Below are 20,061 nucleotides of genomic sequence, written 5' to 3'. Positions count from 1 at the left end.
AGTACTTTTGCTTGACACGAAGGCTATTCCAATAAGTGGGTTCGGCTGTATTTAAAAATTATAGGCTATTTTCTTCTCTGGTTATTACAAGATATTGTGTGGTAGACTTTATAATATATAGTCTTTTACTAAACAAATTTTCATGTAGTTATAGCTTATTGTTTATAATCTTGTAAATCTTGTATAAAATATGATAAAAGTAAGCTTTAGCGATTTTGTATTTGAACCAAAACGGGCCATTTAAAACAAAAGCCTTTAGCTGGTAAATCGGTTAAAATTCCCTAATGAAAATATTTAGGGTAACAGTAACCATAAATATGTGCTTTTAGATTGCTAAAAGGCCATTACAAAACAGCGACTGTTGTTGACAGCTTTTAAAATTGATGCAAGTACATTTTGTTTTCAAATTTATGGCTTGCCATTAAAAACGAATTGAGTCGTTTTTAGTTTATTAGTGGAACTTACTCAGTAGATCAGTTTGTATAATACATTTTAATGGCTATATTTTTTTAGTTCAGTGATGATTAGTTAAATTTTTATAAAACATATACATATATGTAAAACATATCACTGGAAAACACAACTATGGTCCCATATTTTATTTTCACTATTTTTGATGTATTTTAATCAGTAGAACTGAAGTATTCAATAAAAAATAGTCTATTATATTATAATATAATATAGTCAGTTTGTAGCACAATCCCCAACAGGCAATAGACAGTTGTATTGAATAATATGGACCCCTGAAACAAGAACCTAAATATGTTTCATGCAGTCGATTTTTTAACATAATTATCTATAAATTAAAGTCGAAAAGATGGTAAATTTTATCAGCAAAAAGTGAAGCATTTGAAACAAATTTGAGGATAAGAAGCTTCTAATTGGCGTTTCTTAAATGTTTCTATTTTTATTTGTTGTTTAGAAAATTGCAAAATAAGTCAAAAAATTCGATTTTTTTTAAATGTCAATGTATTTTTTTATGCACAAATTACAGGTCGAAGTGCGGAGAGGCTGCATAGACCTAACGACCTCACATAATCTAATCGAATCTAATTTTTACTTTATCGTACTACATACGCAGTATGAAAATTTTTTTCAGATTTCACTTTTTTTCGACGTTTTGAGTCCCCCTGAGTCTAAAAAGCAAATAAAAAAACATGTCGGAAGTATGTACGTATGTACGTACGTACGTATGTCGCCACTGCCCAGCAAAAACTACTGGACCGATTTCGATGAAATTCGGTATGAGTAAGTTTAAGAGAATTTTGTCGAGAAACTAAGCTTTTGAAAAAAACCTCTCAAAGGGGGGCCGAAATAGGGGGGTTATTTGGGGCCCATTTTTGCAAATTTTGACCGAAACGAATGAAATTTAACTTAAAGTTATCTCATCGATAGGTAAATAGAAATACGGAATTTGACATTTCCAACTCTAAAATGGCGGCCAGCATGGCCGACTGCCTACGCGATACATTTCCCTACCAATCTAAAAACTTGTTTAAGATAAATTTAATTTGAAAAAACATTTATATAGCCTAAAGATGGGGCTATAACAAGAATATTATCGTTTTTCAGAAAAAGTTATGGGTTGCCTATATTTAAGGGGTTAAAATTTGACATAAATTTGAACTAAATTTTCTCAAAAATGACTCCAAGGAATTTGTTTATTTTTTGATATATTTTTTATATCCTATCGGTAAATCGAATAACATTGGTCAGATTTCTTAACTCCTCATAGGAGGGGAGTTATGATTTTTTTATAAAAAAAATATTCGAGTGCCCGAACTACCTCTGTAATAGAAACTAAAATTTGAAATTTGGCAGACATATATAGTACTTTGATATCTATTGGCACAATAAATTTTACCCACAATATGGCTTCCGGTTTAACCGGAAATGAAAAAAAATCTTAATTTTTTACATACGCCCTATATATTTTTACATATTTTGAAAGAATGTAAAATTATCTTTCCAATGACATAAAACTAGTTGCTGTAACTCAAAAACTCGAAAAGTTACAGAAAATTGAAATTTTGCTAGAATCTTGTGTGTGTCCCCTCTCACGCGATCATAGCAGAGCATTATAGGGCAGTCAATGAGGGTATTTGGCTCCGAATTCCATCCTACTACATCGATGTACTTGATATTTTCACAGTAAGTAGGGAATAGCTCAAGAAACAAAATCTACCCTATATACTATGGCGCTTTTATCTTGGGGCAATTCCCACCCCTTCAAGGGGGTGGAAAATTTATTGGTCAAAATAAGCATGGAAGTGGCTAGAAAACCTATTTTTAAGCAAAAACTGACCTATACTTTTTTTTTGAGAACTCAATACTTTTTGAGTTATGCGTAGTTGAAAATTGGCCATTTTCATTTAAAAATGACACGTTTTCAGACGGTTTTTTGTGAATACCTTAAAAACTGCATCAAACTAAAAACACTATATAAATTTTTTTTTAGTTATAAATAACAAAGAGATTCGTTCCTTCGTAAATTTTCTATTTATAATACAAAAAGTGATATGGTAGGTAAAAAGAGTTTGTTTTTTGGTGCATGATCAAAGTGCTCATGCTTTTGTAGTGTTTGAAAGGACATTTAAAACGAGCACCGTTAAATGTCGGTTACATTCAAACTAAGCGAGATATGGTGCAAAAAAACATATGACTAATGTACTTTAAGGAAAAATAAGAAGTACATACATTTAACCCCTCATTCACCAGAATTTAAGTGCATTGTTTTTCTTTTGCAATACCTCTTAATATAGTGTTATTTCTACTTTCAAAAAGTTGGACGGGTGAAAAAAATAAGATCAAATTATAGAGCGCATTTTTAAATTTTCTTAAAATTCTTTCTTTTGCTCCATGCAATTCGAAAATTAAAATGTTCTATCCCCGAGAAGTGGTGAGAACCGCCCCATGATAAAAGCGCCATAGTATATAGGATAGACTTTGAATTAGGAGATTGGGCTTTGGGCTACTCCCAAAATTTCATTACAATCCATGCAGTAAAATGCAAATATTGTAAACTATTAATTTCTCAGAAAAATGGACTAATTTGAAATGAAAGTATGACTAATATTCTATTGATTTATGCAATAATCTATAGTGCGTCCCCGAACATTTTCTCAAATGCGGGAATTAATGATGCGTAGAACCATAAAATATTTTCAAGTATACAAGGTGTTTCTAAAATATCAAAATAACGACTAACTTTGTTATTTTTATAGAATGCCAGTATCTAGTACGATAACGATAATATATCGGTACGATAAAGTTCTCGGGCGGCCCTTCCGTCCAGCGTTTTTTAATCAACTTAAAACCGTAATACTACATAAAATGTCGTGACTGTTCGTGCTAAATATTATTTAAAAAAAATTTAAAACACTGTATTAACATTGATTAAAAACCCAAATTTGTGACAGATTTTGCAATTTTTTGAGCAACAAATAGTAGAGCAATTAACTAGAGAATGTATGAATGAACTAAATACTAGAGAAATGTTAGATTATCATTATCTGGCATAAATCAAATTTAAATGCGTCTCCTCCTGCTTTTTAGCTGTTTAAACTATCCCGAAGAAATATTCGTTGTTGTAATATGTTTTGGAATATTATTATTTGTTGCTTTTATCTACTTCTCTTCTGGTCCTAAGGTACTTTTTCCTCTTTTCTGAACCATTTATCGCCAATGGTTCCCCATATATTTGTTTCATTTCGTTGGCAAATATTTCTGACACTATAACTCCATCACAGGTTTTTTTCTTCTTGCGATTTTTCTTTCGTTCTCCTAATGATTAGTTAGCTTTGGCCGCATCTTGTATTTGTTCCTTTAATTTTTCATAGAGTTCATCAACTGATCTTTCTGGTGAGGGGTTCTGTAAATTATTGGCTGGTCTCAGCTAATACAGAAATCTAGTGGAAATCTAGCGAAAATATAAAAAAAGATTTTAATCGATAAAAAATTTGAATATGTAGCTTGAGAATAATTTCTGGATTGGATATCAAAACGTCAAAGTGAACCTATTCATAATAAAACTGAATTGTAGTTAATTCCCATTAAAATCATAAGTTATAGTATGGTTCACAACAATAAAGGAAATCTGATAAAAATATCCAGGAAAAATAAAGTCTGTGTAATTTATGATATGTAAGTGTCCAACACAGAAGTAATAAAATATCAAAAAATTGAGCCCCAGGGACTTACTCCTCGTTAAAATGATAAATAAAAGGGAGACTTCATTTCACTTCCACCCGTCAAACCGTATTTGTCAGTAAAATAATTAAATTTTAACGAAAAACCAATTAACATTTATTTTGAAACTCAAATATAAGGTCACTTTTTCGGTCGGTATCTCTAGCTTAAACTAATAAATACTTTAACAAAACTTTAATAAAAGAGCAATAAATATGTATGTAACAGTAATTAGGTATAGAGATTATTTTTTAACGATTTTCATTACTAATCGTGTGTGTAAGATTTTTTATCACGTGCTTAATTCTGTCGGATTATTATTGTAGTGATAATCTTCTACCTAGATTATTATACTGGGAATATTTTTAGGTAGATGCTTTCTGTTTATTACCAAATTTTCTAGTTTTAACAACTGTCACATTTTAGATTAACCATAATAATCTTTTCTAATCTAATGCCAAATTATCACGAAGACAATAAAAATCGCCAATTTTAAGCGCTCAAATGTACTTCGGTAAGATTATGTCTCATGAATAAAACTGTAGTTATAAATAATTTTAACTAATATTTTACTGATATCTTCAACTGAATATTTGCTAATCTGTGCTGTTCACTTTAACAATTTGAAAAATTTGTGTCACATTCAATGTTTTTATACAAAAACTTGAATTTTATATGTAAGTATTAAAAAATAATCTGTCGAATATCACACGATGGTAAGAATAACTAAGAAAATAATGCTCCAATTTTGTTCTCAAATCTTGTTTCCATTCGACAATCGTCGTCACTCCAGCCCTCTGGGCTCTCGTGTCTATTGCCAGGAAACAAGTTTTCGAAAAACGTTCGTACTATTGTCAATTTATTCTCACTCCTTTGTGATGTTAATGTTGAGAATAATATATTACGACCACAAGAGGTACCCTATTTGAAATGATAATTATTAATCATTAACCCTACGTTAGGTGCGCGGTTATTGCTGACGAGCTTAGTCGCGCGGTCTACGATTGTAGACCAAGAGTTTTTTGTCGTATAATACCGGATTTTGACAAAACTAACAAATGAATGGTTAATTACATGTTTATTTATGTCCGTACTTTGATATTAGATATGTTTTGTTCCTTGTCTTTTCTCATTTTGACAGTGGTAAAATTAAAAACGGGGTCATGTTTTTTTGGGTCTTTATTCGCAAGTAAATGAAAATGGTCACAAAATAAGCTCAAATTAGTAAAAAACACAAATATTTTTTATCTTTGAACTTATAGAATGACTAGTAGGGATGAATTATAAAGAATAGAACTAAAAAGTACAAAAAGAACAAAACTATTAAATGGTCAAAGTGGCACAATTTTAGTTTGTCAAACATTCAGTGCAAATATCCCCAAAATGATCCTTAAATGCAAATTTGTCACATCTTTGACATGCCCTTCTTGTTGACATATTGCAAATTCGTGCACAAATACAACATCGTCCCATGTAATTTGTTGGAATATTAGGGGAAGGGGGTATGACTTCTTGAACTCCGAGCAGTACGCAAGCTGGTCGTCTAAGTTCTCTTAGCAGGGAAGGTATAGTTGATACATATCCAATTTGCGGTTTGATTAGTTCCCATGCTAAGTTTTCAATGAAGTCGCTTCTTGAAAAATTTTCATTTATATTATTAGCTTTATATACTATATACACAGCAGGCTACATATTAGCTTTATATATATGTTACAGTCAAAGCCCGAATTTCAAGCACTCCTAGGTTTGCCTAGGCAATCCTCAGGTCTGACTGACAGCCTTAGTCAAGGCCCGAAATAAATTATAGTTTCCGCCTTTGACTAGTCAAACCTATTAGAGACTAAGTTGGTCAGTCAAAGGTCGAAATTTAATTTTATGAAGTCGGGGTATGACTAGTTAAACCCCGATCAGCTATTAAAATGTCGTTATATTTTAATTTTAATGTTTATTATTTTTATATTGTCGTAATTAAAATAAAAAATTATGGCATTTAGAGTTGCACAATACGTTAGAACTTTTACACTTACGTAATTTGAAAGAGCATTTCTTATTGCAGTAGCATTTTATAAATCCTTGTTCTCCAAATTTAGAATATGTTATACTAATTTCTATTAGAGACAGAGACAGCTTAACGTCTGGAACATCGTCGAAAGTAGGAAATTTCTCTTTGCATTCTCTTATTTGATTTCTTGAACAAAGTGTGTTTATTGTTCCGTATTTCGTACCAACACTATATAAACCGTCAATTGTCGTATCTTGTATGCTACTCAAAATATTTCGAGCATCCTCTTTGGCTCTATCAAAACTGAGGTTGTAACAATTTTTCCGATCGAAATTAGAGGGCATTTTTTTTCACTTAATTGTTTCATAGCATTACCCTGGGCAAGAAGACCTTCAATCGCATTTCCTTTATTTATTTTAAACTTTTCTGTCTGTGCACAACGCATGCTCGAACGCGCATGTGAAGGAGATGCTCAAAATATTTTGGGTATCATACAAGATAAAACAATAATTGACGGTTTGTATAGAGTTGGTACGAAATACGGAACAATAAACACACATTTTTCAAGAAATCAAATAAGAGAATGCAAAGACAATTTTCCTAATTTCGAAGATATTTCAGACGTTAAGCTGTCTCTAAGAGAAATTAGTACAAAAGATTCTAAATTCGGAGAACAAGGATTTATAAAATACCACTGCAATAAGAAGTGCTCTTCAAAACCAAGGTCTAACGTATTGTGCAACTCTATACCGTAATGCCTCAACATGCGAGAATAAACACTATTTTTTTATTTTAATTACCACAATATAAAAATAATAAACATTACAATTAAAAAATGACGTTCTATTAAACCCAATCTGACAGATTACGACATTTTAATAGCTGATCGGGATTTGACTAGTCACACCCCGATTTCATAAAATTATATTTCGACATTTGCCTGACCAACGTAGTCTCTCCTAGGTTTGACTAGTCAAAGGCCGAAACTGTAATTTATTTCGAGCTTTGACTAAGACAGTCAGTTAGACCTGAGGATTGCCCAGCCAAACCTAGGAGTGCCTGAAATTCGGGCTTTGACTATAACATATACAACTAAAAACTGGAACGCGCTTAATCGCGCGGTCTACGGTTGTAGACCAGTGCTCTTTGAATAAGGGTAAAAAAGTAATGCAAACAGATCGGCGGCGTTTAGCAAACTGAAGAGTAAGTTGGAAGTATTAGTGACAGCTACTAAGCGGGATGGGGGCGTATGTGCAGTTTTCTGGAATTGGCGACCATTTAAAGGAGAGTGGTCTACGATCGTAGACCACGCGACTAACGGAGGGTTAATAAATATACAAATATCTAATGTATTTAATGTGTTTCTGTATCCATTGTAATGTATCTCTATATTCTTGTAATTTAATGTAATTTAATAACATGGTACCTGTGTCAGTAACCTAAGCTGTCGAGACACGTAAAGCTAAATGAAAAGGATTTAAATTCTGCATTATTTTTCAATTTAAAAGCTACAATTATTATTCATACACCTCGATTTTGTTAACTATTTATACAGCAACTATTCTTTTACACTAAGCTTTTAAACGCCGAATAAACTTTCCAAAAATTGTATACGCAATTTGAAACGCTAGTTTTTTATATTCATGAACGACGAAAATTAATAAATATTATCTCCTTTTATAGGCCGAGCCCGCTCTGATGTTCGATTCTGTTTACGTATTTGCAAAGGGCTTATCCGGAATGGAGAATGGTCATTCTATTAGGCCGACGAATTTATCCTGTGACATTGAAAAGCCATGGGATGATGGATTGACCCTGTATGATTACATCGACTCCGTGGTAAGTTGACAACCGATAAAAATGTGTAGAGGAGATAAATTGACAATATTGACAGTTTGCTCCACCGTGTTTCTGACTTATCTCTTTATTATTGGTCTTTGTGTTGTGACTACATTAAACCCCAATTTTTGGCGAACTTATGGTATTATGTCGTTGACAGATTTGGTGTTGAGGCTTCTAACAAACATAATGTAAACATTATAGAAAAAATGGAGCACTGAATACCAGTAATGAAATAAGTGAGCGCCTGTACTGCAGGCATTATACCTAATGACACGTATAACTTGATTAAAATAAACTTGTTTTGATCTTATCGTACACACCAAAGTGACATTTTTAACATGAATTTTTTAACGTGACATTTTTTAATGCTGAAACTAGTTTCTTGTGGTGTCAATTCTTAGCATAATATATTTACTGGCAATTAGTAGACCACATCGCACATTCAGTTTCCAACTGGCTTCCAACTGGTTTCCAACATTACAGCTATTTTTTCAAATAACATGCTTAATATTTAAGTTATAAATGTTAAATTTGGCAGATTTCTTACCTGATAATTGCACTATAAACAGCAGTGAGAAAAAATGTTAATAAAAATAAATTCCATCAATTACATGTAATTAAAAGAAATACTTTCAAATTAGTCCCATATAGTACAAAAAAAACATAACAGAAATAAGGAACTGTTTAAATTTGATCCCTTATATTATTAAGGCTCTGTCATAGTTTATGTAAAATAGCGATCTATTATGAATTAGACCCAATGTATTTATTATATTTTGCATAATATAACGGCTCAACTAAAAACTGTTCTATATAATTCAAAATGTTAAAAAACGAATTCACCAGGATTTTCGTCATAGAAAGACATGTTATTGATTGCTCCCTTGTAGCAGTAAAAACCAGAGGTGACCGAGGAGAGTGAGAGAGAGGCACAAATATATTTATCGAACCATTCATGTTCTTTTTCTCTTTCTGTCAACGCTAACCGGTAGAGAATTTCATTTTGTGCCCATATCATTTAAAATCACAGTTAAAAAAATTTTGAGTTGAGCCCTTATATTACTGAAGGTGCGACATGTTTTCTTAAGATAAAAACACGTCAAACTTTTAAATTTTAGACAATAATTGTGTACATTTTTTTTTCAAAATAATATTTTTTCTGTATTATTTACTACTCGTTAGTACCATATTACTATGGTATTTATGTGTCCGTAAGTAAGACGCCAGCAAAGACTCCAGAACAGGCGGAGTACCCATAGAACTAAATAAATGTTGCCCTAAAAAACTATTTTAGCTTCTGGCTTATAGGTACAGATAATTTTAATCTTGAGAGATGAAGAGTTTCCAAGAATGGAATGGAAAACTACATACATCACCAATCTATACAAAAAATAAAAACGACAAAAGGAATTTTAAGAACTACCAAGGGTTTAGCCCTTTCATTGCTGACGAAATATGCCTACGCAACCTGGGTGCTAAATGGATTTTTTGTTGCATTTACATTGTAGTGTTTTGGTCGAAGTGCATTGGAATTGCTTCATTTATAATATGAATCGAAACTGACGTTATAAAAAGACTTTACCTATTTAATCAATAGAAAGAAAACTTGTTTCAGTAAAAGTCAAACGAATACTAAGCTCTAAAAGAATGTTGTGGATATGTGTATATGATGACGCCTGAAGCCGTCATACACACCTGACATTAGTAATGTTATGACGTCTTTAGGTGTCATCGGCATTCAAAGGGTTAGTGTAACCAAATACTATTGACTGTAATACATCCAACTCCCACAGAAATCTGGAAGCACGTTACCACTAGCGCGCTAGCGCCACTGTCGGCTTGAAGTGGAACTACGTTTTAAAAATGTAAAATTTGACGTAAACATTCAAATTTAATTTTATAAATTATTCAATAACGAGCTAATTTTGCTAAATTAAATTAAAATAAAAATAGTTCAAACACTTACAAAAACAATAATAAAGCAATTTTATAAATGTAAGGTTAGATTGCTCTGGTTATCACCGCACACCACTAGATGGCGCTATATTGTTTGCGTCCTCAAATGTAATGGGAAATGTCAAGAATTGTATGTATTACAGTCAATAGTATTTGGTGTAACCAACTCAATTTGTAGAATACATGGAAAGATAATAAAATCCGAATTGACGATTATTGGGAACACGCTGAAGATCGGAGTGGCTTTCGTACTGGACGTTCTTGTATAAAAAAAATTGGTAACGTCTAAAGCAAACAATAGAAAAACGCTTGAAACAAAATATGGTATTAGGCCAGCGGTGCACCCCTAATTTGAGGCTTAGAAATCGAAAATGCGACCATGATAGGTAAATGGCAAATTTTAGTCATTCTTTCATAAAGTTTATGTTTATCTAGAATTGATGGAACATGTTAAAAAATCAAATTTTTTGCAACATTGCGAAAAATCAATTTTAATGATTTTTCAACAACTCCCTGTATCTTTGGTCTCTGTAAACATGTCCTTTTGAAAATTTCCCTGTATCATGTTTGAAGTTGTTCTGAAGCTATTTTCTTGTGCCATTTTTATAATCAAGTATATTCAAATGGGAAATAAGCCACACTTTTACCTAAAAATGATTTTATTAACGTTTCGACGCCCAAGTCGGGTGTCGTTGTCAAAATACAAAATAATACTAAATAAACAAAAATGTTGTTGCTTAGTAAAAAATTCTTCTAATAATTTATTTAATCTGACTCATTTATATCGGCAATTCAGACATTCATGTATCATACATTTTAAAGTAGACGACTTTAAAACGATATTGCCAATATTGATGAGTTGCGTTCCTGGGACGACTTTATTAAAAGATAGTTCATTCGATTACATGAAATCAATCCCAACTCAAGAATATCCGCCACAAAAAATCATAGCATGTGATCTGTCTTTAAAAAGACAACCAAATACAACGGTGGCACTGAAATTCTCGCGTTAGAGATTCCATAGTAAATCACGAGGGAAAACCAGGAAAAACCTCGTGATACTATCCCGACATCGTAAGTATTTGGGTTTACATTTAGTTTACTCTCAAAACTAATACCAAATTCTGACTTGATATTTTAAATTTTAAATAATACTAAAATACTAAATATATACCACCGTTACTAAAGGAAGAAGTCAATAGAAAGAAAATACCACAATTAGTAAATCAGTAACATATCGAGTTGGTACATATTTAGTATTTTAGTATTATTTAAAATTTAAAATATCAAGTCAGAATTTGGTATTAGTTTTGAGAGTAAACTAAATGTAAACCCAAATACTTACGATGTCGGGATAGTATCACGAGGTTTTTCCTGGTTTTCCCTCGTGATTTACTATGGAATCTCTAACGCGAGAATTTCAGTGCCACCGTTGCATTTGGTTGTCTTTTTAAAGACAGATCACATGCTATGATTTTTTGTGGCGGATATTCTTGAGTTGGGATTGATTTCATGTAATCGAATGAACTATCTTTTAATAAAGTCGTCCCAGGAACGCAACTCATCAATATTGACAATATCGTTTTAAAGTCGTCTACTTTAAAATGTATAATACGTGTCTGAATTGCCGATATTGTATGTATAATACGTGTCAGATTAAATAAATTATTAGAAGAATTTTTTACTAAGCACCAACATTTTTTTTTTATTTAGTATTATTTTGTATTTTGACAACGACACCCGACTTGGGCGTCGAAACGTTAATAAAATCATTTTTAGGTAAAATTGTGGCTTATTTCTCATGTTTGAAGTATTTAGATAACAATGAGATTTATCCGAAATGTCTAAACAAATTAAAAGAGGAGTTGTTAATTTTTAAACATTTTGTCTTCAGTGTTCGTTAGTTTCATGTTTACTTAAATAAGTTTAGTGGCAAACCAAATTTTAACCAACACAGCATTAAATAGAAGTCACGAAAAAGTTTTCTGGAAAATTTTGAGGCAAAATATGCAATAGGTAAAAAGTTAAGCCCGCAGCCGATGCAGATTTCTAAAGTCACATAACTTTTTTTTCCTATTGCATACTTTGACTCATAATTGTCCAGAGAACTTTTCATGACTTATATTTTAATGCTGTGTTGGTTAAAATGAAAAACTAAAAAGTTTGTCACTCAACTTTTTTAAGAAAATATGAAACTAACGAAATCTGACGACCAAATGTTTAAAAATTAATAACACCTCTTTTAATTTGTTTAAAAATTTCGAAAAAATCTCAGGATTATCTACATGCTCAAAAGATTATATAGCAAAATTTTCAAAAGGAAATATTTACAGCGACCAAAGATACGACGAGGTAAATTTGAAAAATCATCTAAATTAATATTTTGCATAAAATTTGATTTTTGACCATGTTCCACCAATTCTATATAAAAATAAACTTCATGTTCGGATTTAGCGACAACCACAACATAAAGAATGTTCAAAATTGGTCATTTACCTGAAAGTTGATTTTCGTGGTCGGTATAACGTGATTTTAGGGGTTGCTGTCGCTCGCCTATATTAATTTATCTTCAAGAGGCGTATGATAATATCCCATTAGCCAAGCTATGGCAGATGCTATAAAACAAGAAAATTTCACCGAATTACATTAATACTGTGTACAATGAAGAATGGACAAAAAGTGATTAAAAAGGTAAAGGTGACCAAAGGACTTGGCCAAGGCTGCTGCATTGCACTTGCGCTCTTTAAGATTTATTTGGAGGGGGTTTTGGATATTTGGAAAAGAGAATGTGAACCTATGAGTGTTAAAATTGGAGATCATAAACTGTACGGCTTGCATTTTACGCATTGTTAAGTAATACTTGCAGGAGATCGAGAAAATATCCACTACATATTGCGAAAAATAAACTAAGAGTACCTATACTAAATTGAGTTTATCAATTAGTCGATCAAGTATAGAGTATGAAGTACTGGGAGGTGTAGGACGGTACTTAGAACTAAGAGATAAACAAATCTAAAATACTGGTAGCTATAAATATTTCGGTATACGAATTAAATACGATGGTCAGAATACAAAAGAAATAGCTACTAGAATTGTTCAAGGTAATTCAACAATATGTCAACTAAATAGTACCTATTCTCTGGAATATCGACATCACTAGAAACACAAAAATTAGGATATACAAATGTATCATAGAAAATATGGCTACATATGTTTCAGAGTTTCGGGTAATAAATAAAAAGACGCATCCAGAATAAAAGCAATGGAAATGAATTATTAACGTATAGATGTTGCTAAATCACTAGTAGAGATAGAGTAGGACATACTGATATCAGAGAGCATACGGGCATAGAGATTCACATCTTGGATATTATAGAATGCAAAAGGCTAAAATGGTATGGCCATATCAAAAGGATAGATGATCAAAGATGGCCAAAGAGAATTTTACCGTGGATCCTCACAAACCTCATCAGAAAGGGAAGACCAAGAAGATCGTGGAGAGACTGTTCAATCCAGTTGTCACAGATTTAAATACAGTTTACCAAACAATCTTAAACACATTTTAAATTCAATAAAAACACTACGATAACCTACTTTGATTTTTAAAAATCTTGAATTCACTAAAGCAAATTGTAGTTACCCTTGCGCTAATTTTTTTTATTTGTTTTAAAATACACTCTGTTACATCACTAGGTAACACTTAGCATTTCTGTTAAACGAACTAAATGTGAGAGGAGTTTTAGTCCAATGACTATCAAGTCCTAGTAGGTTTATTACTAATAACTAAACCAAGTCACTTATTTTCACTTAAATCTTTAAACATTTTAAAACACGTATTTTCTAAATGGCAAGTCAAGTGGATTTTTAACGTTCAGTCTTTTTAGTTGTGTAAAGTTGTCCAATAAATTCACTGCTAATTCGTTGGGGTGCTTTTCCAGGCGTTTGAAATATTTATCACTGCATTTGACGATCATCTGCTTCACTGTTTCGATCTTTAAATCCCTGCATTTGTTTGCATTTGGAATGAACCACGGTGCATTTGTGATAGCACGAAGAACCTTGGATTGAAATCGCTCGAGTATTGCTAGGTTTCTGTCTACTGCAGTTCCCCACAATTCAATCCCGTATGTCCAGATGGGACGGATGATTGCTTTAGACACTAATATTTTGTTATATTTATAAAGATAAGGTGGATTTTAGGCCGAGTAACCGGTAGTGTTTTTTGAATTTTATTCCTAATTGCTTCCTCTTCACCCAGATGTGTGTTCTCCATGTTAGCCCCTTGTCAAGGTGTAATCCAAGATATTTTGCGGTATCATTTTTAGGAATGTTCTTGTTATGCATTAGGATAGCCGGTGTTTCTTTGTAGCATTTAGTGAATACTACGTTAACTGATTTTGCTTCGTTGATCTTTATCTTCCATTTCTTAGCCCATATTTCAATTAGATGTATGTTTTGTTGCAATATTTCAGCTGCCTGTATGGGATCTGGATTTTTTACCAGAACTGCAGTGTCATCTGCGAATGTTGCGATTGTAGATTCTTCTCCAGTTGGGAAATCAGCTGTAAAGATTGTGTAGAGAATTGGTCCCAAGACGCTGCCTTGCGGGACTCCAGCATTTATGTTGTGGATGTTAGACACACTTTCTTCGTATCTTGTGTGAAATAGCCTTTCTTCGAGGTATGATTTTAGTATTGTATATAGCGGCTGAGGGAACCGTTCCGCTAATAACCTTCATTTTGACAATGATATCTGATAAGAAGAAATATTTATCTGGTGTATAGTTCTTACAGAACTTAATCTTTATAAACTTTGGATACAATGGAATTATATTAAATTAGTTTAGAATCCCGCTACCTTAATATTTATTAAGACTTTGAAAGCTTTTATTATCACACTGCAAACTTGTTAAATCTCAAGTAAATTGAAAAGCTCGTCAAATCTGCTGTCACAAGGTTACAGCATCAAAATGCAAACATCTAAAATGCAAATGTCTCTTAATTGTCATTTAAGTTCGCCTCAGAGTGCTCCAAATATCCCTGAAGAGGAAGTGAATAACTCGGCAATGGGAGAAGGAGTTCAAGACGCAATCCCTCTCATTCTACTGTATTATATATGCCATCACATTTACACCGCAAAAATACGGTTTGTTTTAACTATACCAGTAAATGAACATGAAATAACGGCGATACCGTATAATTTTCAGTGTCACCACCAAATTGCTTGAAAATTTGGATTTAGGTTCTACAGACCCCATTCTCGGGGGGGGGGGCAAAAAACACACGTTTCAACTAGTTCTGCAATGGATAAATTCTCTGTAACTTGTGTTCTATGGAGGTTTTACTAAGTCAATACTTTTCGAGTTATTTACGGGTTTTTGTTTATTTATGTATTATGTTTATTTTTCAAAAGAAAAACACGTTTTAGACGGTTTTTCGCAAATAACTCAAAAAATAAGTATTTTAACCAAAAATATGCCTAGCTAAAATGTAGGTAATAAAAAAACGAAGAAAGTGTATTCTAAAAAGTCGATAGACCCAGCAGAAACGATAATTACTTACTCAACAGATAATTAATTTTAGGTGAAAGAAGAATATGTTTAAATCGATAAAACGATTAAAATAATTGAGCCTTTACTGTTGGATGCGGGGGTCGATATGGGACTTAAAAGAGAGTCTACATAACTATTGGACTTCAGACGAAATAGTCAACGAAGCAACTAAACGTTGATTGGAAAGACTAATAGATATCTAGTGCAGTCACTGAAGGTGAATATGAGCTATTACCTCCGATGTCGTTGAACCTCCATCGATTTGCATGGAAATTGGTGAGTGGTTAGAGGATATCTCAAGGAATAAAGGTGACATGGTGCCAACTTGCGCTTTTACCCTGGGGGTGGATGGCATCCCTTCTTGGGGGTGAAAATTATTTTCTTAAAAATAACCCCATACTTCAAAAGAGGGACAAATTATAAGCAAAATTTGTTATATAAAGTGATTAAAATAAATCAAAACTTTTTGAGTTATTAAAGATCATCAAAGATTTTGATCAACTCAACACTTAATAACTCAAAAACTATAACTTTTAACAAAAAAGTAATTATTACCAAAATTGAAGCTAATAAAAAATGAAATACACTTCATACTAGAAAAATCTTTTAGTGTTAAATAAATGTGAGTTATAGGTAATTGAATGAATATATTTTTCTCGGCGAGTGCCCAAATCTAAGTATTCAAGCTTTTTTTATTTATGGCTTTATCAATTAGCTATTTAGCCAGATGCAATCATGTTGATAGTAATAATAATTAATACTACAAAAAACAAACTATTAAAGCTAATACAAATCATTAAAATACATATTATTCTAATTTACTTAATACTAAATAAAAAAAGTGTCTATCTATACCTAGAGGACATTAGTGTCAAAGAAAGGAGAAAAAAAGCTTCTTAAGAACTCATGAAACGATATCGATCAGAGACCTATCAAGGATGTGTTTAAAAAATTACTATAAATAGGGAAAACGAGGGTATATAAAACAATTGGGTTAAAACAAAGGTTAATGAGATTAGCTAAGATTGATTAAAGACACACATTTGTACTATGTATAAGTGTTATTAGACAATCATATACTCTTTTGTCATTAGTAGCCAATAGGTTATTTATGTATTTGGTATGGAGGAAATATTTGCAGCGTTTGCAAGTTGTTTAAAAGAGTTCCTGAATGTTGAATATATTTAAAACACTTAAAAAGGATATTATTAAGATCTCCTTGTTCTTGACATGTTTTACATAAGTCCGAATTATAAATTTAGTGGAGTCACTGAAGGTTTTCACCTCCGATTTCGTTGAACCTTCATCGATTTTCATGAAAACTGGTGAGTAGTTAGAAGATACTTCAAAGAACAAAGGTGACATGATGCCAACTTGCGCTTTTACCCTGGCGGTAGATGCTACCCCTTCTCGGGGGTGAAATTTTTTTTATTAAAAATAATAACAGAAATCAATAGAGGGGCAACTTCTAAGCAAAATTTGTAATATAAAGTTATTAACATAAATCAATACTTTTTGAGTTATTAAATATGAAAGATTTTATTTTTTCTTAAAAATGCATGTTTTAAAGCGGTTTTTCACGTATTACTTAAAAACTAAAAGTTTTTGTAAAAAAGCTGTTATTACCAAAATTAAAGATAATAAAAAATTTAATACACTTTCTACTTAAAGAACTAAACTAAAGTTATTTCAAAGTGAGTTATGGGTAATTAAATGTATATTTTTTTCGACGAGTACTCAGATCTAAGTATTCAAGCTTACATAACGGGAAAACGATGCATTTTATAGAATATACTTGTTAAGCACTTGTCAAAGAACTTCGGAATACCTATCAAATGAGCTGAAGTTAATAGCATCAAAATTAAACAAGTCATGATGAAAATAAGAGAACCCTTTCAATTTTTTTAGGAAAAAGTGAAAAATAAAACATACGCCATTTCCACAAAAATTAAAATTTGTAGTAATCCTCACAAGAATTTCTTTAGGTTAACATAGTTAATGATTTCAACAATTTGGACCGGTTTAGAATGCATATTTTTGAGAAAAAAGATATAATTAAAAAAAGTCAGAATTTTTAAAATGATCGTACTTTCCATTTTCTTTTGATAATAACTACAAAAATACTCAATATACGTAAAAAATCATATACAGTGAGCACGTAAAGGTTGGAATAAATTCATTTTCTCGAGAATGGACGACTTTGGAAAAAAATCCCAAAACAGGTCAATTTTTATTTTTAAATTACGACTTTTTGGCATATATATCATACTAGTGACGTCACCCGTCTGGGCGTGATGACATCATCGATGATTTTTTTAAATGAGAATAGGGGTCGAGTGATAGGTCATTTGAAAGGTAATTCAATTCTCTATTCAGTAATATAAACAATAACATAATTATTTATACAGGGTGTCCAAAAAAAATTTTTTTGAATTTAATTTATTGACATAAAAAGAAGAATGTGTGTAATTTATTTAATTCAAAATACATTTTACTGCTATTAAAAAACAGGAAAAATGTTTATTTGATAAATAAATATTGTTTTTTGCTTAAATTCAATATTAAAGCAGCCATCCACTTGCCTCTTGACAGTTTGAAATTTAATTTAAGCGAAAAGGAATTATTATTTTTCAATTAAACATTTTTTTCTGTTTTCTGAGAGTAGTAAAATGTATTTTGAATTAAATAAATAAAATACATTCTTCTTTTTATGTCAATAAATTTAATTAAAAAAAATTTTTTTAGACGCCCTGTATAAATAATTATGTTACTGTTTATATTACTGAATAGAGAATTAAATTACCTTTAAAATGAGCCATCACACGACCCCTATTCTCATTTAAAAAATCATTGATGACGTCATCACGCCAAGATGGGTGATGTCACTAGTATGATATATATGCCAAAAAGTAGTAATTTAAAAACAAAATTTGACCTGTTTCGGGATTTTTTTCCAAAGTCGTCCATTCTCGAGAAAATAAATTTATTCCAACCTTTACGTGCTCACTGTATAACTAAATTTTAGTTTATTTTGTTTCAAATACTTTATTTATTTTACTATTTCCATAGAGTAAAAAATATCCGAGATAGAAAAGTTTAATATTTCAATTTTGCTGCGAGAACCATGTAACCGGGGCAATTTAACCTTTTATTTTTAAAAAAGTAAGAGGTTTAAAAGACTAATTTTGACGCTTTTCAATAGCTCTTGGAATCAACTTTTAACTAGTTTTTGGGTGAATCGTATATCTTAAAAATTAACGGAGTTATTTACGAAAAAACAATAATATTTTTTGCAAAAAATTTTTAAAGAAACATTTTGAAACATTTTTGGTGCATAAATTTTAATGCTATCAACTTGTTCGAGAGCTTATTTGATAGATATTTCTATGAACTTTGACAAATGTTTAATAAGTTTATGTTATAAAATACACCATTTTCCCGGTATTTAAGCTTGAATACTTAGATTTGGGTACTGCACGAAAGAAATCTACATTCAATTACCTATAACTCACTTTTAGTTAACTTTGAAAGGTTTTTCTAGTAATGAGTTTATTTGATTTTTTTTAGCCTCAATTTTGATAATAATAACTTTTATGTAAAAACTTATAGTTTTTGAGTTATTTATGAAAAATCGGTTAATACCCCAGGCTGTGGGTGAAAAAACGTGATATAATTCAGGAATTTTTGAAACCTATCAGGTGTTGTAAAGGACGATGCCAGGACTAACTTCTACTAAAATGTAACCAAAAATATTGGGCGCTTTTTTTATATTGCGATTTTCATTTGTTAAATTTGCAATTTTTAAAGATTTTTAATTTTGCAGCTTAGGATATTCATTTCAGAGAAAAACTTTTTAATAGAAATTTGTAGTGAATTAAAAAATCTACAATTTGAGCTATGGTAAGTTTAATTTCGTTTATTGGTTATTGCAAAACAGCCTGCGAAACTCCAAAATGGCCGTTTTTTACAATTGCATTATTTATTGTACAAATCATTTTTTTTTATTTTTTAAAGCTTTAAAATGAAGATCTGTCAATTCCAAATATAAAAAAAAGTTGTAGAACCAGATTAACGAATTTGTTGCTTAGATATTATAAATTGTTTATCCCAAGAGGTCAAATGTCGAAGGCTATAACTTTTTGAAAAAAAATTGTAGAGAGTCGGTGAAACATCCAATCTCCTTCTAAAGACTTATATTTTCATATTCTGATGTAAATAAATGCGTAAAGCATTTTTAAACCTCTAATTTTTGGGTTTGAAAATAAGGGGGCAAATTTCGTTATAAACATTTAAAGCTGAAGCGGCCCTGTACACCCTATGAGTTTTTAACTTACAGATTATTGTTGCTGAAGACGAAACGCAGATTTATAAAAAAATAAAAAAATTCTACGACCAAACGAAGCCGAGATAATTTTTGGGTTTGAAAATAAGGGGGCATATTTCGTTATAAACATTTAGAGCTGAAGCGGCCCTGTACATCCTATGAGTTTCTAACTTACAGATTAAAGTTGCTGAAGACGAA

The 20,061-nt window shown here is 31.4% G+C and overlaps 1 protein-coding gene across 1 annotated transcript in view; it reads left to right on the top strand.

The window, feature by feature from the left end:
- The window catches only part of LOC114327109 (glutamate receptor ionotropic, kainate 1-like), a gene marked incomplete at its 5' end in the record, with an annotated part of 230,488 nt that extends 222,390 nt beyond the window's left edge, over nucleotides 1–8,098 (top strand). The window contains one exon of the mRNA XM_028275613.2: nucleotides 7,874–8,098. Coding sequence (XP_028131414.2) covers nucleotides 7,874–8,038 — 165 coding nt within the window. The remainder of the gene's footprint in view (nucleotides 1–7,873) is intronic.
- Between the last annotated feature and the right edge of the window lie 11,963 nt (nucleotides 8,099–20,061).

This window comes from Diabrotica virgifera, chromosome 7 (genome assembly GCF_917563875.1).
Source record: "Diabrotica virgifera virgifera chromosome 7, PGI_DIABVI_V3a".
Taxonomy (NCBI): Eukaryota; Metazoa; Arthropoda; class Insecta; order Coleoptera; family Chrysomelidae; genus Diabrotica; species Diabrotica virgifera.
The sequence above is the reverse complement of the archived record's forward strand: the minus strand, read 5'-3'. Positions and strand labels throughout refer to the sequence as shown.